Source organism: Macrotis lagotis, chromosome 5 (genome assembly GCF_037893015.1).
Source record: "Macrotis lagotis isolate mMagLag1 chromosome 5, bilby.v1.9.chrom.fasta, whole genome shotgun sequence".
NCBI lineage: Eukaryota > Metazoa > Chordata > Mammalia > Peramelemorphia > Peramelidae > Macrotis > Macrotis lagotis.
The window spans coordinates 253,110,275-253,137,133 of NC_133662.1; the positions used below are offsets into that span (position 1 = coordinate 253,110,275).

Here is a 26,859-nt window from a genome sequence, read left to right on the forward strand (position 1 = left end):
TAATTCACAAATCATAAGGACACAAACTCTAAAGTCCTGTAGTCTCTTCAGTGAAACCTTCTCAGATTAATCAGAGGAAATCTAAAGTCTTATTTACTCCCCTACCCCAGCTTCTCTGGTTGGTCTCCACTCCAGTTATGTCTTTGCTTTGGCCCCACATCTAAAATGCAATAAAAAACACTTACCCATGGCTTATGTATGATGGAAATACATTACTGCCCATTCTTGTATTGGCTTAAGGATTTTATTCTACTGTTTGTATGTCCTGGTTTTATGTATCTGTTTAGATGTTGTCTAATTGAGAATGTTAGCTTCTGGAGGGCAAAGGGCATGACTTATGAAATTCTCTCTGTAGCTTAGCACTAGTTCTTACATCATCAAGTGCTTAATAAAGGCTTTCAGTGATGGTGATGATGAAAGAACCAAAGGTGCTCAGCTGATGAAGCTGATGAGGCTATTGAGGATGGGTTTTGTGTAGGCAATGACAATGGCCAGCTATCATCATATTATGATCACCATGGGAAAACATTTATTGTTGATGAATAGTGAGGTGTAGTGGAAAGATCTCTAGCCACAGAAGTTATGTTTAAGAGACTTCAGATGCCTGAGCAAAGGAATAACTTACAACATCTCACAAAAAGTGAACGTGTCACCTTGACTTCAAGACTTCCAATGAGGGGAAGTCCATTGCCTCCTAAGGGAGCCCTTTGCACTTTTAGAGTTCTAAAAACATACTACACATTTAATCTAATGAATTAGTAAAAATGTTAACTAGCCCAAGACAGACAGAATGGTGGAGTAGACAGAGAGCTGCCTCATTGAATAAGGAAAATATGGGTTCAAGTCATTTTTTTTACCATCCTGCCTTGGTTAATCCTGGACAAATCATTTGACCTCTCTTGAGTGCCTCAGGCAACTCTCTAAAACTAGAGAGTGGGGGGTGCAGCTAGGGGACACAGTGGATAGAGCACTGGTCCTGGAGTCAGGAGGACCTGAGTTCAAATCCATTATTTAATAATGTCCTAGCTGTGTGACCTTGGGCAAGTCACTTAACCCCACTGCCTTGCAAAAAACAAAAATAAATTGTAGAGAAGGCTCAGATTGAATGAGATTCATCATAAAATGTAAGACTAAGACTTATAATGCTCATTTTAATTCCATTCATTTCATCTAACAATCACATTTTGATGCATATCTTGTAAGTTTCTGGCACATCTTTAGGCTTTAGAAATATAAAGACAAAAAAAATCATCCCTGTACTCATTGAACTTACATTCAACTAAGAGGAAACAACATTGCCATTGCAAAGAATGTACAAATTATATACAACAATAAATATGAAATGGAGGAGAGTAATAAAAATTGAGGAAATCAGAAAAAGCCTCTGGTAGTATGAGGCACATGAATTCAGCTAAAAGAGATCTAGGATTACATCTAGTAGTATGGTGGATAGAGGTTGGGACTTGGAATCCAGAAGACTTGAGTTCAAATCCTACTTCAGATCTACTCATTCAGTAGCTGTATATTACTGAACAAGTAACTTCATCTCTCTTTGCCTCATTTTCTTCATCTGTAAAATGGGGATAATGAAAGTACCTACTTCCCACGGTTGTTGAGTTAAAATGTTACATACTTTACAAACCTTAAAACACTATATAAATGCTAGATATTTGTTAATATTACTATTATTAAAGAGTCAGAGAGGAGGAGGGTGAAAGTTGCAAGGTCAAGGGCAGCTTTTGTAAAGGAACAGAGACAGGACTTAGAATATTATAAAAGAGTGTACTAGTTTGACTAAAATGAATTCAAGGAAGGCACTATAAAGAATCATCCTTGGGGCAGCTAGGTGGCACAGTGGATAGAGCACCATCCCTGGAGTCAGGAGTACTTGAATTCAAATGTGGCCTCAGACACTTAATAATGACCTAGCTGTGTGGCCTTGGGCAAGTCACTTAACCTCATTGCCTTGCAAAAAAAAAAAGAATCATCCTGGGAAAGCTGGCCTTGAGTCAGATTTTGTGAGTCACCAAGAGAGTGTCCTAGACCCTTTGGGCAGTGTCTGATGAAAAATATAGACCCCTTTTCTACTTCACAATTTTAATTACATATAATAAAATACATTGTATCACAGAGGAAATCAATTCTATTGAAATAGTTATCAAAATATTAAAAGAACAGGGGCAGCTAGGTGGCATAGTGGATAAAGCACCGGCCTTGGAGTCAGGAGTACCTGGGTTCAAATCCGGTCTCAGACACTTAATAATTACCTAGCTGGGTGGCCTTGGGCAAGCCACTTAACCCCATTTGCCTTGCAAAAAACCTAAAAATAAAAATATTAAAAGAACAAATTCAGATCCCAGATTAAGAACCTCTTCATTCTTAATAAAAAAAAAACACCAAGAAGTAATAAGAAGTTATGAGATTTCTTGAGCAAGGAATTGTTGGAACTGTGGTTTAGGAATATCATTTTGACAACTGAGCGGACAATGGAATGAAAGCCCACTGCCTTCTTCCTGTGGCTTTTAGAAAAGTCTAGATTAGTGCTGTCAAAATCAAATGAAAAATGGTTAAGGGCCAAATGATGACTCAGAAAACCACAAATTAACATCTGTGATGTTGTAATTTTATTTATTTTGTTAGATGTTTCCTAATTACATTAAAATCTGGTTCTAGAGCACTGGAAGATGGCCTAGGTGATCTTTATTCAAAATAAAAACAAACCAGAAAACCTTCACTGGACCTTATTCTCTTCTCAGGAAAACAACTCATATATGTATTTCTTTCTTTCACAGGCATGTGAATCTTACAGGCATGAAATCTACTTTGCCATTTCCAACTTACTTTTTAGTCTTTGTATTCAGTCTTTTATCCTCAAACCTTGACTCTAATTACTTTCTCTAAGATCATCAAAAATCTCTGTAGAATTCTTTCTGACCTACTTCCAATTAGCCTCCTGCTTTCAGGATGAGCCTTTGGAGGAGCAACTATTCTCAGGATTTAGGAGTAGGAGTATAACTAGCTGTTCCTATTATTGGAATGTCTGAGCCCCCATTAGTGTGCTTCCCATTAACAATCAGTTTGTGTTACACTTCAACTCTTAGCAAGGACATTTACTCAAATGGAATAATATTCCTCCCCCAACCAAAATCTGGATTGTGCTTTCACACAGAAATGAAAATAAAATGGTAGTAAACCATACACATAGGACCAAAGAGAGTCCTCGATTAATATTATGTGAAAATAAATTCTATTACAAAGATAATTTGTCAAAAGAGCATAGCAGAACAGAGTCAAAATCAAAATTCAACATATATTATTTACAAGAAACTTATTTGAAATGGATACACAAAAGTAAGGGACTAAAATAGAATATATTTAAACTAAAGTTTAAAAAAAGATAGTGGCATCAATCATAATCTAAGAGTAAAAGCAAAAAGAGAAATATATACACCAAATCACATAGCATCTAAATTCTTATGGAAAAGTCAAATAAGGGGAGAAATAGTAAAACTATACTAATGTGGGATCTTAATTTACTCTTCTCAGGCTTAAATAAATCTAACCAAAAATTTAAAAAAAAGAAATTAAGGACCTAAAGATAAAATTTGAAAAGTTGTAGTCAGAGGCATGGAGAATGTTGAATGGAATAGAAAGTAATATACCTATTTACTGTCTACCTTCAGAAAAACTGACCATATATTGGAGCAAAAAATCTCTCACAAACACAGAAAAACATACATATTTAAGTGTATTTTTATAGATCATAATGCAATAACAGTTATATTCAGTGAAGGCCTTTGAAGCAAAGATGAAAAATTAGAGACTAAGGAACTTAATTCTAAAGAATGGGTAAGTCAAGGAACAAATCAATGAAGCAATGATTTCATTAAATAATGAAACAAAATATCTAAATTTTTGGATGGCAGATACTTGGAAAAATTTGCATCTGTAAACATGTTCATCAGCAAAAGAGGGAAAGGGCAGATCAATGAATTAGGCAGGCAACTAAACAAACTAACAAACAAACCCTAGAAAAAAACAAATTTAAGATTGTCAAATAAATCCTTATGTCCTGAAGATCAGGGAAGAAATTAATAAAATTAAAAGCAAGAAAAAAATGAATTAATAAGTAAAATTATGGACTTTTAAAAAAATCAATAAAATAATCCATAAACTAATTTGATCTTTAAAAAATAAAAAATAAAACCAAATTTCCCAAAATCAAAAAATAAAAGTGGATTCTCAACCAATGAAGATGAAATAAAAAATTATTAAATGATATTTTGCCTAATTATATCCTGAGTAAATTAATCATCTAAATGAAATGAATAAATATTTACAAAAATACAAAATGCCAGATTGATGGAATTAGAAGTAAAAGAGTTCAATAATCCCACCTTTTAAAAAGAAATCAAACAAGTCATAAATGAATTTCCAAAGTAAAAAAAACTCACAAACCAGAAGAATTTATAACCAAATTCTACAAACATTTAAAGAACAATTAATTGCAATACTACTTTAAAAAATACTGTTTAAAAAATAGGAAAAAGGAGTTCTATCAAATTCTATGATTCAAATATGGTCTTAATACCTTAACCACAAAGAGCCTAACCAGATAAAGAAAACTATAGACTAATGTCTCTAATGAAAATTGATGTAGGGGCAGCTAGGTGGCGTAGTGGATAAAGCACTGGCCTTGGAGTCAGGAGTACTTGGGTTCAAATCTGGACTCAGACACTTAATAATTACCTAGCTGTGTGGCCTTGGGCAAGCCACTTAACTCCATTTGCCTTACAAAAAAAAAAATCTAAGAAAAAAAATTGATGTAAAAATTTTAAATAGACTATTAGGAAGGAGACATAGTAATATATCACTAAAACTATATGCTATGACCAGATGGGATTTACCAGGCAGAAAGGGTTCAATAATTCAAGGAAAGTATAAATCTAATTGCTCATTATTAATAACAAAACCTTATCATTATATCAACAGGTACAGAGAAAGCTTTTGACAAAATAAAATAACATTTTCTGTTAAAAAATACTATGAGGAATAGGAATAAATGGTGCTTTCTTCAACATGATAATAGTATCTATCTAAAGGGGCTACTAGGTATTGGAGTGGGAAGAGTACCAGACTGGGAGACAGGAAGATGGAGTTAAAATTTGACCTCAGACACTTACTAGTTCTGTGACCCTAAGCAAGTTAGTTAATCCCTATTTACCTCAGTCCCTCATCTATAAAATGGGGACATGCTGCATAAGGAAATGACAAACAACATCAATATCTTTGACAAGAAAACCCTACAGACAAGAGTTCATGGGGGTGGCTAGGTGGCGCAGTGGATAGAGTACCAGCCCTGGAGTCAGGAGTACCTTCAAATCTGAGCCCAGACACTTAATAATGACCTAGCTGTGTGGCCTTGGGCAAGCCACTTAATCCAGTTTGCCTTGTAAAAAACCTAAAAATAAAAATAAAAAAAAGAATTCATGGAGCCATTTTAGTTGAATACAACTGAACTACAAAGATTTATCTAAAATCAAAAACTAGCTTTATCTATCTTTCCAATAAGATTAAGGGCAATTTAAAAAAAAATGAGTGTCCCTATTACCATTACTATTCAATATAGTGCTAGAATTGTGAACTATAGTAAGACCAAAAAAATCAAAGGTCTAAACAAAACCAAAATGGAAAAAAAATTATCATTTTTTGCAGATAATAACTATGATGGTTTTACTTAGAGAATCTTGAAGGGTCAACTAAACAACTAACTGAAACAATATCCACATAGACTATCAGCATTTCATACACACACGCACACACACACACACACACACACACACACACACACACACACACACACACACAGAAAATTCAGCAAGAAAAGTGAGAAGTGGGAGTTTAAATGTCAGATCACATCCATAGGAACTATATGAACACAATTACTAAACACAAATAATTAAAGAAATATAATTTGTTCTTTGATAGGCCACGTTAATAAAATATTAAAATGCATGAGCCTTTGTGCTGTTAGAAATATTGAAAGACATAATTTTAGAGAAACCTGGGAACTGTTGTATGAACTGATAGAAAGAGGGTAACAATTTAAACGATAACAGCAATATCATAAAGACAAAGAATATTGAAATACTCTGATCAACACTAATACCAACCAGAATTCCAAGGACTCATGATGGGACATGCTACCTACTCTCTCTATATATATAGACCTAATAGACTGTGTAGGTTGAGGCAATTTTTTTTGGACATGGACAATGTGAAAATTCATGTTACTTGATTATGCATATTTGCATTAGGTTTTGTTTTTCTTATTTTCTCAGTAAAGAATAGGTGAAGGATGAAGTAGAAGAGAGAAAATATAGATCTAAAAATCATATAAAATTATTTTTTTAATTAATTAGAAAATAAAGAAGCTGGAGGCAGCTAGGTGGCACAGTAGATAGAGCACAGGCCCTGAAGTCAGGAGCATCTGAGTTCAAATCTGACCTCAGACACTTAATAATTACCTAGCTGTGTGGCCTTGGGCAAGCCACTTAACCCCATTGCCTTGCAAAAAAAAAAAAGTAAAAAGAAAATAAAGAAGCTGCTTCAGTGGTTTCTGACTATTTCAGCCTCTTGGGAATTGCCTCTTGCTACCCACAAAAACACAACAGTCTTTCTTCTATGTTAGCTCCCCTCCCATAAAGGAGGGCATTCATCATTTAGCCCTATCCTCCAGATTTGCATTTAGACTTATCAGACAAGTGTCTTGTCTGACACTTTTTGCTCCCCTGAATTTCCAGGATGATTATAGGTGACACCCCACGATGCAGACATTGGTGACTTTTCTAAGATTTTTAACAGTTCAAGGAAGACCTTTGTGTTTGAACTTTCTAAAACACAGGGTAATGAAAAGGGTTCTTAATCAACCAACTAATATTTATTAAAAAGCCTGCTCTATGCTAGGCACTGTGCTTTACAAATACAAACAAAAGCAAAGGTTGTATCTTCCATCTAATGGAGCCAAAAAACATAATCAGGAAGCTATAAAAGGGAGATACCCTGGCAGACCATCCTGGAGAGCTCTGGAGAAATCCCCAAATACCCTCTCTTACCCTCATTTCTACTCCTCCCTCTTCAGTTTACTTATTCTCTTTTCAGTATTGGAACCAGCCCAAGTCTTAACACCTTTTCCTAACCCACAAAATCGAAGTATTTTCTTCTCAATTCATGCACTTGCTGGGACTTAGATCATGACCATGGCTATCCAGACCTTCTGAATAGTGTCTGATTTGCCTACCATTCCAGCTTTCTCATAGAGATTCTCTCACAGTGGAAAGAGACTCAGCTGAATCCTCCTAACAGGAAAACTCCATTTCCCAGACTTGGAATGGCCTTGGATCCAGGAAACTTGTTCAGGAAGTTTATTGGGGAGGAGGATTCAAGGAGTGACTAGGCCAAAAGGGAAACATTCATCAATCCCAAGAGTTTCCAATATTAACTTGCTTTGTTCAGTTTATAGACCTACTATTGGAATGGTGCAGGCCATTCTTTTTATTGTGGTTTCTGGTCATCCCATGTCTCCCGGGCCCACATTGCATTTCTCACCTCCAAGCGGTTGTCCAATCTCATACTGTGTTCCCCCTTCCTCTCTTCTTCCAACCTCTTCTCTTTCTCATGGCTTGATTGGGGACTAGAGCTTCTGTTTAGAGAGGATACATCAATTCCCTCATTTTCATATCGGTTTAGGAAATCTCTGGGATGCAGGCAGCTTATACCTACCTGGTGACCTTAACACTCAAGATGATGAAGCTCAAATGATGTTGAGAATACAAATCATGACTTATCCAGGAGGCAAAGCAATGGGAGGGGGGCATCCCAGAGTAGTTTTTATATCCAGAGCAAATTGCTCACATTTTACAAGGGGGATTCTTAACTTGCAGGTTTGAGGGATAATGTTCCTGTCAGGATTTTGTACAGGAAGGATTATGGTGAATTGTGAATGGAAGCAGAGGGCAGCAAGTGGTTTAGAGAACTCCATAGCACCATCCCTTAGAGGCACAAGGGCCAAAGAAGGAGGAGAACAAAAGATAACAATCACTACTAAATATTTTATACAAATTGGAGTTAATCTTTGCAAAGAATACATCTGTGATTAAAATTACTGTAAGTTTGACCTTGAAAAAGTAGTTAATTTTCTGGTTGTAATGTTCACCCTATTTGTAGTAATTATCAAAATTATACAGAGTGGTCTCTAGGTAGTGCCATAGTGGATAGAGTGCTGGCTCTGGAGTCAGGAGGACCTGACTTCAAATTCAGCCTTAGACAGTTACTAGTTGTGTGCCCATGGACAAGTCATTTCATTCCCATTGCCTCCAAAAAGTAAAAACAAAAATTGTGCACACGAAGTACCAGGGACAACTTGAAGATATTTTTTCCATAGTCAGTTTTCCAAAAGACCATTATTAGGTTGCCTGCTATACTAACTGTAGAAGTATTTGCCCAGTACCATCAATAGACTTGCCCTCTTGGAGAAGAACACCAATTATTTTCCCTGTTAGAGGTCTTACTCCTCTGACACTTTTACTTTTTTGTCACCAGAGTCAACTACCTAACAACAGTCATTGGTTAGTCCTCTAAGTGTTTCCTGTGAGAAACTGCCCAATGACTCCTAGGCACTCTGTGGGCAATTATGTGGAAAGGCCAATCAATTCTGAATTATATTAAGCAAATGATTGCCCAGCATGATGGGCCTGAATCAAAAAAGGAACTGTTCTACCAATGAAGGAAAATTACAGTAGCTCAAAGTGAGATGCATAAATTTAGAGACATCTCCTTTCCAAATGTTCACATGGATATTTATGCCCAACCTATGGTCGAGCCATATTAGTTTGATGAAAATGATGGAAAAATACAGAAGCCGCTAAAAGAAAAACGAGAATTCCACAGGGTTTACCAGCAGGATAGTTCATCCATTTCTTAAAAAGCAGCATTAAAATTCCATCCAAAGTAAGGTACAAGTGAAGCTTAGAGAGATACAGGACTCTTGACTTAGTAAGGAGGCAGATGAAATTCAGTTTTATGCAGACAGTAACAAATGAAAATACTTTTATGATGCCTTGGAGGCTATTTATGAGTCAAAGACCTATGGTGCATCTCATCTACTCAGGTCCACCTTAATTAACAATAGGGATATGATCCTAGAGAGATGGGCTAACACTTTCATAGTGTTCTTAACAGATTATCATCGATCAATGTAGAAACCACTGATCGTTTACCTCAAGTTGAAGTCAATCAGCCCCTAGCTGAAGTTTCAACTGAAGAAAAGATTTTGAATGCCATTAGACTCCTTTCAAGGGGCAAAGCACCTGGTGCTGATTCTACTCCAACTGAGATTTGTGAGGTGGGGGTCCATTACTCATTTGAAACTGACTGACATTTTCCATGCATGAAGAGATTATCCACCAAGAATTCAAGGATGCCTCCATTGTCCAACTCTATAAAGGTAAAAAGGGAATAGCTTGTCCTGTGACAATTACAGGGGCATTTCTTGAGATTTCCCAGTCACCAATGGAATGAAACAAGGATGTGTCCTTGTTCCCATACATTTTAGCATGGTTTTCAGCCATGTTCTCCAACACCTTCACTGAGGATGAACATGGCCTCATCTACTGAACTGTTGCCAAATTCTTCAACTTGAAAAGGTTACATGCTAGGATCAAAGTAGAAGGAGTGTTGATGTATGATCTTCTGTTTGCAGATGATCATACATTCAATGCAGTCTCCAAAACTGAGATACAAAAAAGTATGGATCAATTCTCTGATGCTTGTGATAATTCTGGCCTAAAAATTAATACCAAGAAAACACAGGTGCTCCATCAGCCAGCACCATACCATCCATATGCGGAACCATTGATTATAGCCAATGGAGAATTTTGAGTACTGTAAACAAATTCGCTTTCCAGGGAGGTACACATTGACAATGAGGATGACACTCTCATTGTCAGAGCTAGATCAGTATTTGGGAGACTCCAAAAGAAAGTGTGGGAGAGAAGAGGTATCAGACTGACTACCAACTGAAGGTCTACAGAGACATTGGGCTGACCTCATTACTATACACCTGTGAAACCTGGGCAGTCTACCAATGCCATGACAGGAAACTCAATCTCTTCCATTTAAATTGTCTTAGGAAGATTCTGAAGGTCATCTGGCAGGAGATGATAATAGACACTGAGGTCCTTTCTCAAACTAAACTGCCTAGCATCCCAACATTACTACAGAGAGAGCAACCATGAGGGGCTGGTGATGTTAGAATGCCAGAAGTATGTTTGCCAAAAAGGCTATTTTATGGAGAACTCACACAGGGCAAGTGCTCACAAGGGGATCAGAAGAAGTGATAATGGGACGCACAGTACTCTCTTAAGATCTTTAGAATTGATTGGGTAACATAGGAGACACTGGCACAAGACTGCCCAGCATAGTGTGCCCTCATCAGTGAGGGTGTTTTGCTCTATGAAGAAGGCAGAATTGAAGTAGCACAAAGGAAATGTGACATACGAAAGTTTAGAGTAAGCATCCAGGTGTTCCTTGGACTATTTATGCCTGACCTTTCATAAAACATTCCTAGCTTGTATTGGGCTGATCAGCCACAGTTGGACACATGGTAATTTGTCTCAAAAACAGTGATGTCATTTTTGTCTTCATCAATAATGAAGGGCAAGAGCCAACTACCAACCATTGGTTTATCAGTCACAGGCAGACATATTGCACCTTGACCCCAACATAGTATTTTCCTTTTCATTACTCTTTGGGAATGAAAGACATAATGAGCAAAAACTCAAATGGACTAGTGTTTCATTTGGCTTCCTGGTATATTTATCTCTCTTCCTTGCAAAAGAACTGGTGACCTGATTTATGGCACCTTAAAACTGACAAATTGGCCCCATTTTGCTGCAGTGAATGTACGCTGCTATTCAGTTGTTTCAGTTGTGTCCAACTCTTCATGACCCCATTGGGTTTTCTTGGTAAAGATACTGGAGGGATTTGTCCCATTTCCTTCTCCAGTTCATTTGACAGATAAGGAAACCAAGCCACACAGGGTTAAGTGACTTGTACAGGGTCACACAGTGTCTGAGGTTTGATTTGAACTCAGGTCTTCCTGATTCCAAGCCTAGTGATTTCTGCACTGTGCTCCTTCCCTAACCTCAGAGAATGCATTTTCCCTCCCCTAACCACATTCATTCTGCTTAGGTTAAATACACAAAATCTTACTGTATACAATATCCTTTAGCTACATGTGATAAACAAATGTTTTACCCAACACATAATTCAGGACTTTGCAGACCAAATTCCTAATAGAGATAAATAGCCTCCCAGTGGTCCCTAAAATTCTTTTGGCTGGCTACCAAAGGCTGTAAAAGCCAAAAACTTAGAGCCTATGCATTGAAGCTGCTACTTACCAGCCAACTTTTTTACTTGGCTAATAAATTTCTTTTCTTTTCAGTCTAACTACTCATTTTATTTGACCTTCGAGTTTGGGAATCTGTTGTTGGGTGAAATATTCCCAGGAGACCATCTCCCTCCTGGTTGATAAATTCTCAACAGCACAAGTCCCATGCCTTTGCCCACTCTTTCTGTAGGTGAGTAGGTAGATAGGGCGACACTAACTGCCACCTGTAGTGCAGACCACATAGCCCTCTAGTGAGATCAGCTTTTATTACCTTGATTAGAGAGTAGGAATAATCTTGTCAGTTTAGTGTAACTAATTTGTTTTAAGCATCCATTTTGTGCTGGAATTGTTTTGAGTGAATTGTTTTTTCAATAAGATAAGGTTTTGTGAGGTATGATGCATTTTTTTTTAACAACTGATAAGCACATTGGTCCCTCTGGTACAGGAGACCACCAGCAGAAAAATATCATAACCCATTTTAGCAGTAGTAACAAACTACTAATCACATTATATGATAAATGAATTAGGAATGCCAATAGCTAAAAACTCCAAGAAAAGTATCTGCAGCTGGGAAAATAGAAGACCAGCAATGCATTTCTAGTTGGACAGAATTAAGATTATGTCCTGTGAAAGTTTTGAAATTTTTATCTCAAATATTCTTAATTTTTTTCCCTTGTCCCTTCAGTTAATCAGATCACAAGAAAAAAGGAATTCTATACAGATTACCAGGGCACAATATAGATCACTGCTGACAGTGGATTATTATTACTGTTTCTATAATTCTTAATATTAGCATGCTTTATTATATTCAAAGTCTTCCTTACATATTGAACCAACCCCACATTATCAGTATAAATCCAACCGCTATGAGTGCACAATCTTTCTAATATGCTGGAGCTTACTGGCTAATACTTTATTTAAAAAATTTGTGTGTCAGTGTTCATTATTTTCTTTTTCAGTTCTGTCTCACCTTGGTTTGGGTATCAAGACTATTTGCATCATAGGAAAATATCTGAAGTATGTCTTCTATTCTTAATATTACAAGCAGTTTATGTATTTGTAAGAATGATGGTATTGTTTTGCCCATGTAGATTATGTATATCCATATAGAGGCAAGAATTTCTTGATGGTCCTCCAAGGAATGCCAGGAGGGGAAGAAGGAATGCAGAACCAGAAGCTGGTTACTCTGCTCTCTCCTAAGAGAGGGTACAGGAAAAGAATTATGACTGCTTGCTTCCTTAAATATTATTGGTCTAGAGGATTTAATTTTAATTCTTTTTTTTAAGGTTTTTTGCAAGGCAAATGGGGTTAAGTGGCTTGCCCAAGGCCACACAGCTAGGTCATTATTAAGTATCTGAGGCCGGATTTGAACTCAGGTACTCCTGACTCCAGGGCCGGTGCTCTATCCACTGCACCACCTAGCCACCCCTTAATTGCTAATTCTTAATGAGAAAGGAAGGCCTCAAGTTTTATATTCAATGCTTGACTTCTTTTCAAAAGACAATTTTACAATGAATACACATAGCAGATGTCATAGAAACCCATTTATCCAAGGCAATAACAAAACAGAAAGCAGAGAAAGTAATGAGAGATATAAGAATATATATATATATATATATATATATATATATATGTAAAATAGAGATTAATTGAGCTTTCCCTTTGGTAGTAAGATAACTCAGCTTAACTGAGAGAGATTCTAAGATCTCATTGGAAAGGAAATTCCCCAGACTTCAATGTAGCCAGCTGGGGATAGGCACATAATGGAGACTACTGGTTTCTCATGTTGACTTGATTAGAGCTTAGGATTTTGCTTTTTTTTATATCCCCAGCACTTAATGTGCAGTGCCTTAAAATATAGTATGGGTTTAATAAATATGTATTGATTAATTGACTTCTCAGAGTCTTTCCTTTCCCCTGGAGAGAGGCTGATATCATGGATCTTCTCTTTTACAATCTGGAAGAAAGAAGAGTTCCAGGATCCCATTAGAACATTGTTCTGGGGAGGAAGATGAAGCCAGGACATAAGTGTCTTGCTTGGGAAAGAGAGAGATATAAAGGGAAGAGATGAAAGAGGAGGGGGGAGGGAGGGAGGGAGGGAGAGAGAGAGAGAGAGAGAGAGAGAGAGAGAGAGAGAGAGAGAGAGAGAGAGAGAGAGAGGAGCCTGAGACAAAGAGAGACAGACAGACAGACAGAGATAGAGACATAAAGAGACAGAGTAGAGACAGAGAAAGATGAGTCAGAAGCAGATATAAAGAAAATGATAATAATTGAGGGAAGCAGGACAGACAAGGTTCTACTCTGAAGGAAACTGTAGGTTCTTGAAGGTGAGGAAGATAGGCAGTGGAGACATAGGGAACCACTTATGTAAAGGCCCAGAGGAAGAAAATATAATTTTGTGTATAAAATATGGTAAACAGTCCAGTTTGACTAGAATAGAAGCTGTGAGAAGGGGGTACCATGAATTGTTCCTGAAGAGGCAAGGAGGAAGTGCATTTTGAAGGACTTTAAATCCTTAGTTGAAGATTTTGATTTTTTTCCCCCTAGAGGCAATAATCATTAATGTTTTTGAAGGGGGTAGAATTTGAACTCAGGTCCTCTGACTAAATCTAGGTTCTTGCAGAGAGATTATAATCAGAGTGTAAGCTCCTCGAGGGCAGGGACTGCCTTTAGTTTTGCTTCTGTTTGAACCTCCAGCACTTAGTTCCTAGATCATAACTAGAGTTTAATGCCAGTCTGAGGAGAGGAGGGATTGTGGGCATGGAACCCAGCTGAGGCAGGAATAATGGAATCATAGGTGCTCAGGACTTGGGGGGGGGGGGACCTCTAGTCTGAGCAATACCGAAACGGGAATTCCTGAGACAATGTCATCAACAAGCGGCTTTCTAGCCTTGACTTGAAGATGTCCGGTAAGGGGAAGCCCTGGGTAGAATTTTAGTTCTATTGCGTATGGTAGAAAACTAAATACATTTATTAAATAAAAAAAGCAACAAGAAGATGAATGTTGAAAATGATATTTGCATAATTGGGAAAATAAAATAACATTAAGAAAGGATCTTGGTTTTGCTTTTTGTTACCTATGTGACCTAAGACAATTACCTCAGTTTTCTCTTTTGTAATAATGATAGTTAACACTAATGTAGCCCTTGAAGGTTCAAAAACATGTGTACATGTTTTTACATGTTATCTCCTTTGATTCTTATAACAGCTGATATTTTTCAGATAAGGAAACTGAGGCTGAGAGTGGTTTAGTGACTTGCCTAAGGTCATAGAGCTAGTGTTTGAGACTGAATTTGAATGTAGGTCTTCCTGAGTCCAGGGCTGGCGCTTTGTATGTCATGGCTCACCTGATTTAAGGCAGCCGTGAGAACTCTAAGGGTTGCGCTGGTTTTGTCTTCACCCCTGACCTGCCTCCCTGTGACTCCCTCATCACTCCTGCTAAGGAAGCTTAGAACATTGATGGATATCTTTAGGCAGATGCCGAGGATGCCTAAGTTTGGGAAGGGACCTGGGGGGAGAGTGGCTATTTTTACAGCATCCATCACTGGTCGAGAAGCCTAAGTCTCTGCCCTCTGGTGGTCACATAGGAGGGTTGCGGTATCCAAAGGATCCAATTCAGAGTTGGGGTGTGCCAGACAGACAAAAGTAGACAGAAAAGAGGAGCCTCAGTGAAGAGAGGAGCAGAAAGAAAAATAAAAACAAAATAATTGAAGAAAGAAAGGGAGCTCCCAGGAATGAGAAAACCCCCTGCTAATGCAGTCAGCACCTTTCCCGGATGACCTGGAGCGCCCAGTCACAATGGGGTTGGTGCACAGCTCTTCTGGTTTGAAAGTAGTCTACTTGGTCACACTGCTGCTCCCTTGACCTTTGGACTAGGAGGTTAATTCGTTTTTGCTTAATTAAATTACTGCTTCCACAGGTGACCCTTTGACCAGCCCACTTCCTTTTCTATTCATCCATTCCATTTCCTCAGTGATGGCCCCTCATGGAACTTTGGGGGGCATGGGTCATCAATGGGACTATCTTTCTCTTGTCTCCATGCCCTTCATGCTCCACTGGCTGTCCCCTACACCTGGAAGGCTCTCCTGCTGACCTCCACTTCTCGGAATACCATCTTTTCCCATTTCTTCTGTTCCTTAGTTCCATAGTAAATAGAGCGCTGGGCCCGGGGTCAGGAAAAGTCATCTTCATGAGTTCAAATCCAGCTTCAGACATTTACTGGCTGTGAGACCCTATGAAAGTAATTTACCCTATTTGCTTCAGTTTTTTCGTCTGTAAAATGAGTCAGAGAAGGAAATGGAAACCCCCTCCTGTATCTTTGCTAAGAAAACCCAAAATGGGGACCTGAAGAATTGAACAACTACTGACCTCAGTTGTTAGAACTTTCCTCTTTAGGGCTTACCTTACAGCTGCTCTGTATGTCTCTTGTAATTAAAGTCTCCCCCCATTAGAATGTAAGCTCCTGGAGGACAGGGGCCATTTCTTGCTCTTGTTTTCAATCCCCAGAGTTTGGTGTAGGACCAAGGCTCAGTAAATGCTTGTGGAATGAACTCTTCCATTAGAATGCAAGAGGGCAGGGACTGTTTCATTTTAATCCATGTGTCCCCAGAGTTAGCACAGTGGCTAAGAGAGAAACTCTTAATAGAGATGATTGGTTTATCAACTATAATCTTGTTTTTCCAGTGACTATGTCTGCCGGTGATCCTGCCCCTTCCTCATACCCCCAGGTATGTGTCTCAAGATAAGTCACAGATTTTCCTTTGTGGGTGGAAAAATTAACCCCCCCCTCGCCCCAGTGAAACAGGCTTTCCTACCCTTACAAGTCGAGCTGTGTGACCTTGGACATTTGTTCATCTGTAAAATGAGTGAGTTGAACTAGACAGATCTCTAGGACTTCATGCAGCTCTAAGTGGATGACCCTATGAACCTTGACCAGCTGGTCTGTCTCCTCGTACGTGCAAACATTTCCCCAAAAGCAGCTGCGTTGGGCTCGGACACCTTCCCATCAGCCCTTTCATGGCAAACAGCAGAGAGCGCAGGGACCATGGAGTATGATGGATTTCTCAGGTCTGGTGGAAGTCAGGAGATAGAGCATCAGAGTTGGAAGGGACGCTGGAGGTCATCTATTCCCTTCTCCCACCTACCGGCAACATCCTGGGAAGGAGGCTGGACATCTGGCCACATAAGGCCTGGCTGGCTCTCGGATATCCTTGGTGAAGACTGGAGAGCATCTTTTTCCTCTTGATCTGCAAAAATCCATTCCCCCCCTCCCCCTTGGGTCCAGTGTCTTCTTCATATGCCTGCTTGGTTTTAATATTTAAATGTTACAAGCTGTTCAGTGACACAAAGGAGAAGTGTTGTGTCTGGGGTCAGAAAGGCTTGGGTTCAAATCCAGCCTCAGACCCTTACTGCTTGTGTGATCCTGTTTACCTGTTTCCTCATCTGTAAAATAAGCTGGAGAAGGAAATGGAAACCACTCCAGTCTTTGCCAAGAAAACTCCCCAAAGAGTGAAAAATGACTGAAAAGCTTGTGTAAAGGGAACCATTTCCCACTTAGGGTTGAGTTTGCTCAAATCACCAAATATGGATAACAAGACATGGTCAACTCATTTCTTAAACCTACAGTAAGATTCAGATGAGGTGACTGATGAGAAAAGCTGATGGGAGATGGAAGCTCCACAAGGGGCAGGGAGGCTGGTTTCATTATTCTTCATTGACTCTAGTGATGAGCACTGATTGGCTCCACAACCAATATTTGTTGAATATTTTAGGGGGGGAGGGGAAGTATGGTCTAATGAAAGAGCCTTGAATTGTAATCCTAGATTTGAGTTCAAATCCTGTCTTTTCAACTTTCTATTTGTCTCACCTTAGACTAATCACTACACTGTTTGCTCTTCTGCAAAATAAAGGATTTGGCACCTCTAGAGCTTTCTCTAGTTGTAAATCCAGAATTCCTATGGTCCCCATTTAGAATGTAAGCTCCTGGAAGCAAGGCACTACTTTTTTTGTTTGTTTGTTTAGTATCTGGCAAACAGTAAGCACTCGAAAGATGCACAATTCCTTGCTTTCTTTCCTCGAAAGTGAAAAGCAGGAAAGGCAGCTATCTGGAAGGCCCCCTTGTGCAACATGGACCAGATTAAAATTGGGGAATTTTTAACAAAATCAAAATATTACAAAACAGATGTAATAGTAATGTGATTTTCTAAGTCAGTATGTGCCTGTGGGTATCTTTACGTATGGCCTAGTGGCCCCCATTTTTTTTCCTACAAGGTCACATAGCTAGGTAATTATTAAGTGTCTGAGGCCGGATTTGAACTCAGGTCCTCCTGACTCCCACTGCACTACCTGGCTGCCCCATGGACCCCATTTCTATAAGAATTTGGATCTGGGAGCTTGGGTGATCTCATTTGTAAAATGGGCGATTCGTCCTCGAAGGCTCCCTTCAGATCCTTCCCACTCTGGCTCCAACATCCTGTGAACTTTCCAGTGTATGAACTCTCCTAGAGAGGCCCATGTCCATCTCTAGATACCTAGAAAAACAGGAATACACTTCCAAAAGTCAAAGGCTGGTGGGTGGAAAGTATGGATTTTATTGTGTTATCACAGGTCTGGAGGGTGCACTTCCCACCTCCTTAAAGAAATATCCCATTTTTAGGGTTGTTTTTTTTTCCTTCCAGGCCAAAGTGCACTGAAAAATGCATCACAGTTTTAATACTTTCCTGTAAGCTCAACTGAGGCAGAGTGGGAAAAAAAATGGCCCCGAAATGAAAGAAAAAGATACCCCTTCTCCCCTCAAAATAATACCCCCCCAACTCCCCCCGACCCTTACAGCCCCTGTATGAAAAAAATAATACAAACTCTTTTTAAAAAATATATTACACAAAAGAACCTGGGCAAACAGTAGCATGAAGACCCCCTTGCTCCTCCCCCTCCCATTGGTCCATCCTTGGGAGGGGAGTCAAGGATGGGGCCAGGAAGGCTGAGAGAAAGGGCTGAGGATGATGTTGGCAGACATTTGCTGTCTCCCTTCTCCAGCCTCCCCCTGGGCCTCTCCCAGTCCTATTTTGGGTCAAAATCGAGAGACTGTGCCACCAGTGGCTTCCCCGAGTCCCTCGGGCACTCCCATTTAAACAGCTGCCAGGGCTGTGCTGAGACACAGGGATTTAGTAACTTCTAATGTGGTTTTAATGGAAAAAAAATAAAACAAGAGAGAGGGGGATACTCTAGCTAAAAGGGTTTCTTTCCCCAAGGATCAGTACCTACTGAGAGAGAGGAAGGGGGCCCCTTCTCTGTTCTAAGGACTAGGGGCTTCCCAAATACCCCCTGGGAGGAGGGTGGCTAAACAGACCAAGGCTTCCAGGCTGGGTCCCCGGGAATGCTAGCTCCCATCTCTGTGACCTCAGGTAGGACAGGAACAGGGAAAGGTTGGGGCTTTCCAGGAAGCAAGGTGCTCAGGCACTGGCCTGGCCTTTGTTGACTGGTCCACCCTTTTTCTCCTGCTATTCTGGCCCTGGTTCCACTGAGCTGCCTAATCTGCTTCCCCATTGTGTCCAAAGTGACCACCACATACACACAGACACAGACAGATACACAGACAGAATGTGGGTTCTAATTCCAGGATGGAGGGCCCAGCATGATATCACTGAGAGGACGCACAGGGAGTCTGTTCTGACCCTGACTTGCTGGGCGATGCCTGGACCACAGGCTTCTCTTTCCTCATCTGTGAAATGGGGTCCCTTCTCACCCAGCCGTGGCTCTGGCCCCACTTGGGCCTTGGACTCTCTCTATTCAACGGGAATAAGAAAGCCAGACACGTCCAGACAACAAAGAGGCTCATGGCTCAAAGATGTGAATGAATGTGAGAGAAAGGGAAGGCCTTGAAAGGTGGAGATAGAGATGGTGGATGAGGTTGACCATGGGGGTGATCCACTTGTGCAATTCATCCAGAGGTGGACAGAGCAGACCTTTATTTCTGCTCACATGGAAAACACACACACACACACACACACACACAGATAGACAGACAGAAAGACCCTTATGTACTCCCTGAAACAAGGACCCTTTTTCAACAGTCCACGGACAGGGAGAAAAGACGTCCTGACAAATCCAACCACAGGGAGTGTATATTTGGAGCAAAGCCCTAGAAAACCTTATAGGTGATTCCTGGAAGTTCTATACTTGAAAAATAAAAATAAAAAAATAAAAAAAAACCTAAGAGTTTGTGCCTCTATCCTTCCTCATTCCCTTCCAGTGCAAAGCCCCTCAAACCCAAGGCTCCACTCAGGACAGAACATGCCCCTGGATGCTTGACGTACCAGTGCCAACCCCTGGCTATCTCTCAAGGAATGGGGCAATCCTTCCCCCATTCCTCCCAATGGGGAATTAATAGGGGAGGGGTAGAGGAGGGGGCAGTTTCTCTTCCTTTCCCAGACTCGACCTTTACTCTCCTTCTACCCTATCACCACCACAAGTGGGAATGGGAGAGACACAGGGAAGATGTGCCCCAGGATCCCAACTGGGGGGCTGGCAGTATGAGAAGGGAGCATGGCTCACAAAGCAGGGCCAAAGCTACTGAGAATAAAAGGACCAACACAGAAGCATCACCTGAATTGAGGTGCCGGCGAGGGCAGCCCTTCGGGCTGATCCCAGGGAGAAAGGGCAGGAGCAAATGAGCTATGGGCAAGAGTGGGGGAAGAGCAGCTACTCCTAGAAGCCAAGGGCAGGCCCAGGGGATGAGGAAGGACCAAGCTATGGGAGGTAACCTTGGTAAAGGAGAGAAGTGAAAGGTTTGCTAGAGAGGGATGGGTTGGGCTGAAACGTGAAGCTGGAGTGTCGCCAATGACGACTTTCTAAGAAGGTGCCTAGACACATTCTCTCTGGAGCCCCTCCTCACTGTCCCTATCCATGCCCCCAGGCCCCAGGAGATCCTGAGCTATGTTGGACAAACCTGGCTTATGTTCCTCTAAGGAAGGAAGGGCTCCTGAGTCGGGGCCAGACCCTAGGGTATGGCGAGCTGCGAGGAGGAGATGATGACTGTGCGTTTGAGGGGGGCTCAGATGGCTCTTGGGGTGGGGGGGAATGGATGGCCTGGGAGCGGGGGGGAAGGATTTCCCTCCCCTCCCTCCTGTTCGGTTGTCAATGTGAGCGGATGCTGATGCTCTCTGAGACGGGGCCTCCTGGGCAAGACAGGGCCAGGAGGGCCAGGGTTGTCCGGGTGGCCTCAGTCGGGGACTTCTGGGTGCATGGGCAGCCCGCTCTCGCCCCGTCGGTGAGTCTCCCAGAACCCTTTCTCCAGCTGTTCCAGCTGTGGTCCCAAGGGGAGATGGATGTCCAAGTGCATGCGGAGGGTCTCGAGCCACTGTTCCAGCTTCACAAAAGATGGCCTGGGGACCCAAAGGAAGGGAAACTTTGGGGGTGGGCAGGGAGGCCCTATTGAGTGGGGGCACTGCCCCTTTGACCTGACCAGCCTCAGAGACTCCCCAACCCCACTTTTCCTCCATTTCCCCCAGACCTGCTTCTTGCTACTCATGGGAGCCAGGCCTTCCCTGGACCTACTGACACAGTCACTCACCTCTTCTCAGGGTCAAGGTCACAGCAGCGGACGGTGATGGGGAAGAAACTTGGTGGGCAGTTGGGGGGACAGTATCGATCCAGGAATCCTCGTACGTTGAGGCCAAAGTCCATTGTGCGGGGAAGGTAGTCGGGGTCGGCATTCACCCGGCCGATGATCTGCCAGACAGAACAGCTGGTCACGGCAATGGCCAAAGTGCCAATGTTTGATGTCTTCTTGGCCAAACAGCTCAGTGCAAAGAAACAAGCAAGTCTTCCCCAGAGAGATGGGCCCTTCCCAGTCCTGAAACCCTTGGGTTGTCTGGAGGATCAGATTTAAAGCTGGAAGGGGCCCGGGAAGCCATTGAATCTGAATCTCTCATTTGGCAGATGAGGAAACTGAGGCACAGTATATAAAATCTCTGATTTTAAGGGGCACCAGATAAGAGTAAAAGAGTGGAAGATTCATTCTGAAGCAGAAAATGGGTGAGGGGTGTGTGTGGTTAAGAGCAGTGGACCTGGTGTCAGGAGAATTCCAGTAGGAACATCTTCATGGGGAAGGAAGGTCCATCCTTAGAACATTCCAGTAAGACCACCCTCCCTCCAGACTGCTCCAGGACCTCCCCCTGCCCCTAGCCAGAACCTTCAGGTACCTTTGCTTAGATCCTGGCTTAGGTAGCCACTGTTAAGACTGTACCAGACCAGGGGACTCAAATGCTACCGCTGACCCCTCCCCATTCCCCAGGGCCCAAAGGAACATACCTCACAGAGAACAATGCCAAAGGAAAAGACATCCACCTTCTCATCATAGCTGTGCCCTGGGGAAAGAGGTGGAAACAGTCACCCCAAGCTGTAGGCACACCCTGGGCCTGGGAGGGTGGGGAGATATCCACTACATTAATCCCCATTGGTGCTCTGAGCAGGTGGAGGGGAAGAGCTGGCTCGAAGCCCTGGCCATAACTGTCCCATTAGACTAGAAATTCCTCAAAGATAGATCTTTTCTCACTTTTATCTATGAATCTTAGTGGCTAGCACAGTGTCTGGCAAATAGAAGAGGCTTAATAAATACTGGCTTGTTGGGTGTTTAATTCAATAAGGCAGCAACGCACACTCCTCCTTTCAGGTTCTTCCATCATGGAGGCAGCTTCCAGCTCCCTTCACACCTCATCAGGGATGGTCTTCAGGAGTTGATGAGGGGAACACAATTCATCATCGACGGTCAACTATCTAATGAGGTCCCGACTTAGCTGGCTCCCTGATTTTGCAGGCTTTAGGCCGAGCAAGGCTTCGATTTGTCCTTTACAAGCCCAGCCTGCCCTTGAAGATCCTTTGCCCCCTTTACTTATCATTGCTCACTCTTTTCCAAACCCCACCTATGGATTGCTTTGGCCATCAGCCTTTACTACTGTCATGGACTTTAGAACCTTTTAAAACTGAGTCAAGCCAATCTGTTCACTGGACCGATGGCCTCCTGAGGGTCCTCCCTGCTGCCCACCAAACCTCTTCTTCCCTGATTGACTCCCCACTTTGGATATTCCATGCTTCTCCTTACACTGCCTGTCCCCACCCTCTCCTAACACTTACATTTCACTCAAAGTACTCAAGTCACCAGTAGAGAGTCAGTGAGTGAGTCTGCGAGTGTCTATTAAGCTCAGTTTAATGGAGATGGGGGGTGGGGGGGTAAAACTTCTTCCCTCCAGTCTAATACTTCAATTCCCTTCAGAATCAGCCCCATCCCCTCCTTCCCAGCCTTGATCTCCAAGACTGAGCTGATGGATTCTTCTTACCAACCCAACCCCTTAAGACCCCTGACCCATTCCCAGTCATCCCTTCAATCATTCCCCCACCTAGATTGTTTTTCTTTGCTTTCCTTTCTTCCCTTTTTCACTAGTTTTGTGGAAGCTCTCATTTTACTATTACTGATGTTTAAGGAAGCTAATCATTTTGTTACTGCTAAAATCATGGCTGGCTTTCTTTTCTGAGACCCCATCCTCTTGACCACAAGGAAGCAAACCCCACCTTCCACATCCTCTCTTCCCTGGGGTCCAGATGGCATTTTCTGTTATAGTTCCCTTCCTCCAGTTGTCCTTCAAGGAAGGCTGTTGGAATGGAAGCTTTCTGAGGGCAGGGACTGTTTCATTCTTTTTTTTTCTTTTCTTTTGGCTCCAAACCAGGATTCCCTTGGCACGGGGAAGGGCTGATGGAGAAGCTCCCTCTCCCAGAGGAGAAAGGAACCTGCTCTCAAACTCTGTGTCTTAGAAACATGCCCGGGCATCGAGAGATGACCTGCCCTCAAGAGTCGCAGAGGCTGAATGGTAGAAGCAGAGACTTGATGCTTGCTCTTCCCTGCTTGATCAGCTCTCTAGCCATTCCATCATGCTATGTAAATGGCCCACAGTTGGTGCTTAATAAATGCATACTGACTGACTGACAAATAGAAGGGTCCACACAACAGCCCTAGAGATCCCATCTAGGTGTTAGGTACAGAGATGGATCTGAATCTATGTCCCCGACTCTAAATCTGGTGCTTAGTTCCACTGGGTCACAACTTCATGGCGGGGAGGCGATGGTAGCTGGGGTCAATGGGGCCTAAACAGGGGGTTTGAGAGCCCGGGCTGGATGCCCTTTTGGAAGCCCCCTGGGCCCTCCTCAGTCCCCCTGGAGAGGTTGCCTGGGAGGGGCAGAGAGGAGGGAAGGTCTCACCATCCCACTTGCCCTCTGCCGACACTCACCATTGATCATCTCTGGAGCCATCCAATAGGGGTTCCCCACCACGGTGTATCGCTTCTTCCTGTCGGGTTTCTTCAGGCTCTTCTGCAGCTGATCGGGCTGGTTCTTCTCATCCACCATGAGCCGGGCCAGCCCAAAGTCAGCCACAACAACATTCTTGTTCTGGGGGGCAAAGACAGAAGACTCCTGGGATCCCATTGGCATTCAGTTCCAAAGGGAGCAAGGAATGAAAGTGACACTGGACTTAAGAGTTGAGAAGACCAGATTCAAAGCCCGTTCAGATGCCTCCTGATCTATTGAATGAGGGGTTGCCTGGGAAGAGTGCTTCCGTCACATCTGGATGTCCCCCCTCCCCATGGGAATGACCAGGCCCTAGAGAAGGCCAGCACAGACCTGGGCCCAGAGTTATTCCTTGACTCTGCTATGGACTCTTCCAAGTTGGGGAGCAGTCCCTGGTATCCCCCACAGAGAGGGAATGAGCACATGAGTCAGGACACAAGAAAAGAGTTTTCAACAGAAGGGGTGAGCTCACTTTGAGGCAGTCAATTCACAGATTGGCCCCTAAGTCCAGAGAAGCTATTTACCACATGTGGTTATTCCTGCCTCCACTTCCTCCCTATGTTTCCCCTCCTAAGGACACCCACCTCTTCCTTCCCCTCTTCTTCTCTAGCCACCTAATCTGACTGAACTCACAAAGGTCTCCCCTCAATTCCCTCTATTTCAGGGAGCCTTCCCACACTATGGGACCTTTTCTCTTCTCATATGAGTCCCCCAAGTCAACGCTTGGTGCTGTTTTGTGTGTCTTGTCTGCCACCTGGGCTGGGACTTCCCAGAAGGCCAGGACCCTGCCCCTTATTTCTCGTGTCTCCCTCAAAGCTCAGCCAAATTCAGGGTTGGACACAATCACTGCTCAGAGGAGACAGACCCTAGAGGAAGGTGGGCAAAGGAGGCCAGAATGGAGGGAAAGCCTGAAAGCTTTGGGGATTCCACTTGGCTACTGCTCTGAAGGCAGGAGGCACAGATGTCTTGTTTGGCAAAAAGAAAGATACAAAGGAAGAGACACAGAGAGGGAATAAAAGGGAAGGAAAAGGTGGGGAGAGAGAGAGAGAGAGAGAGAGAGAGAGAGAGAGAGACAGAGAGAGACAGAAAGAGAGGAGTGAAGCTGAGAGAGAGAAAGGAAAGAGAAAAAGAAAGGAAGATTCAGGAAGCGGAAGAAATATGAATCAGGGAGAAATGAAACAAGAGTGACAGACAGGTGAGACCCCCTGAAGCCTTTAACCCCATCCCCCCATCCCCTCCCAGATCTCCCTTCCCCTGTCCCGGTCCCCTGGCATCACTGGTCTCACCTCTCTCACCAGGCAATTGTGGGAATTGAGGTCTCTGTGGATGATGTTCATGGAGTGCAGATAGGCCTGTGTGGACAAGGGAGGGGGGAGGTAGGCTTGGGTTGTGATCCCTCCTCCCCTGACCCTGGCCCAAGATAACAGGGATCCTTGGGTCCGGGCCTGCCCTTCAAATCCTATCCATCTAGGGGCAGCTAGGTGGTGCAGTGGACAGAGCACCGGCCCTGGAGTCAGGAGGACCTGGGTTCAAATCTGGCCTCAGACACTTAATAATGACCCAGCCGTGTGGCCTTGGGCAAGCCACTTAACCCCATTGCTTTGAAAAATCTAAAAAAAAAATCCTATCCATCTAATCTCATTCCAGCACGGATGTAAGCCCAGGTCTGGCCACCCAGGGTGCCCCGCTTCAGTCCTGTCTTCTACTCTCATTTCCTCATCCCCGACAACAATCGGGGGGAGCTGCAGATAACCTTATAAAGGAATTAATTAATATCTTTTTTGTTTGGTTTTGTTTTGTTTTTAGATTTTTGCAAGGCAGTGGGGTTAAGTGGCTTGCCCAAGGCCACACAGCTAGGTCATTATTAAGTGTCTGAGGCCGCATTTGAACTCAGGTCCTCCTGACTCCAGGGCCGGTGCTCTATCCACTGCGCCACCTAGCTGCCCCAAATTAACATCTTTGATGGAGATCTTGGAGAGAGAACGTAGTATCCAAAGGAGTGAATGCTCAATAGAATTTCCAGGGCTTTAAAAGACTGGTGAAAGAAGGGCAGTAGCAGAAAGAGATCTTTCCTGCTATCACCCAGGGGCATCAGACCTCCCTCCCATAGTGCACTCTGTCTTGTGCCCCTTTCCTTTTTGCCCCCTGCTGCTTTACCATTCCAGAGGCAATGTCCTTGGCGAAGCTAACTCTCTGGCTCCATGGGTACTGGCTGTCCTGTGAAGATAGAGGTTGCCACTGAGCTGTGACAAAAAGACAGGGGTCCAAGGCTGGGCTTGCAGGGATGCTATCCCAGACACAGCCTCATACCAGTGCTGCCATTGTTGGGCATTATGGGGTTCCCTCTAAATTGATTTTGGGACTTAGAGGAACCAAGACAAGGCCTTTTCTGGCTTTAAAATGAGAAGTCTTTCTGCCTTCCTGGCTCCTAGTTGACCCTTTCATTTGGCCCTAGTCCTTGTCCCAGACTGACCTCTTAACTCTTGTTCCTTAATGACTCTGCTGACCTTGGCCCAACACCCTTCTCTCATGGGAGTCTAGATTTTCTTAAAAGTTCAGGCCTTCGTTCCCCTCCTGCCCCTAGGCGCCTCAGCTAAATACCTTCAGGTCCTTCTTGGGTCTCATCTTCCCCGCATTAGAGTATGAGCTCCTTGAGGCCAGGTCTTGACTTTTTTTGGCTTGTATTTGTATTAGCACAGTGTCTGACTCATACAAAGGACTTATTTCAATAAATGCTTATTTTCTTCCTCTTCACTCCCAGGCTGACCCCTAGATTCTGGGCTCAGACTGGGCCCTTGACCTCAGCATCCAGACTAAACCTTCAACCCTAGACAAACTGACCCTATCACCAGACACAGACCCAGGCCCTAACTCGGGTGCTGGACTAGCCCCCGGCTTCTGTTGATCCTAGCCAGCTATCTCACAAAGCCTAATGGCCATTGTGGGGGCATGCTATTTAGTTCTAGGCTCAGTGAAGTCCATAGCTTTAGCTTTGGGCCTCGATCTCCACTGTCACACTGGCCACTTTGACACAATCACCAGTGATAGCTCCGGGCCCCCATCTCCACTCT

General features: G+C 42.8%; 2 protein-coding genes across 4 annotated transcripts in view; both read right to left on the reverse strand.

The window, feature by feature from the left end:
• Nucleotides 1-313, reverse strand: part of EIF4H (eukaryotic translation initiation factor 4H) — a 34,051-nt gene extending 33,738 nt beyond the window's left edge. The window contains exon 1 of the mRNA XM_074189403.1: nucleotides 186-313. The gene's annotated coding sequence lies outside the window, so the exon portion shown is untranslated. The remainder of the gene's footprint in view (nucleotides 1-185) is intronic.
• A 17,970-nt stretch (nucleotides 314-18,283) lies between these two features.
• The window catches only part of LIMK1 (LIM domain kinase 1), a 29,243-nt gene continuing 20,667 nt past the window's right edge, over nucleotides 18,284-26,859 (reverse strand). For all 3 annotated transcript variants that reach the window (XM_074189404.1, XM_074189405.1, XM_074189406.1), the window contains 6 exons: nucleotides 25,946-26,005; nucleotides 25,075-25,140; nucleotides 23,731-23,890; nucleotides 21,761-21,816; nucleotides 21,021-21,178; nucleotides 18,284-20,832 (listed from right to left, as the gene is read on the reverse strand). In XM_074189404.1, the coding sequence (XP_074045505.1) occupies nucleotides 20,670-20,832; nucleotides 21,021-21,178; nucleotides 21,761-21,816; nucleotides 23,731-23,890; nucleotides 25,075-25,140; nucleotides 25,946-26,005 (663 nt within the window). In that variant the 3' untranslated portion in view covers nucleotides 18,284-20,669. The remainder of the gene's footprint in view (nucleotides 20,833-21,020; nucleotides 21,179-21,760; nucleotides 21,817-23,730; nucleotides 23,891-25,074; nucleotides 25,141-25,945; nucleotides 26,006-26,859) is intronic.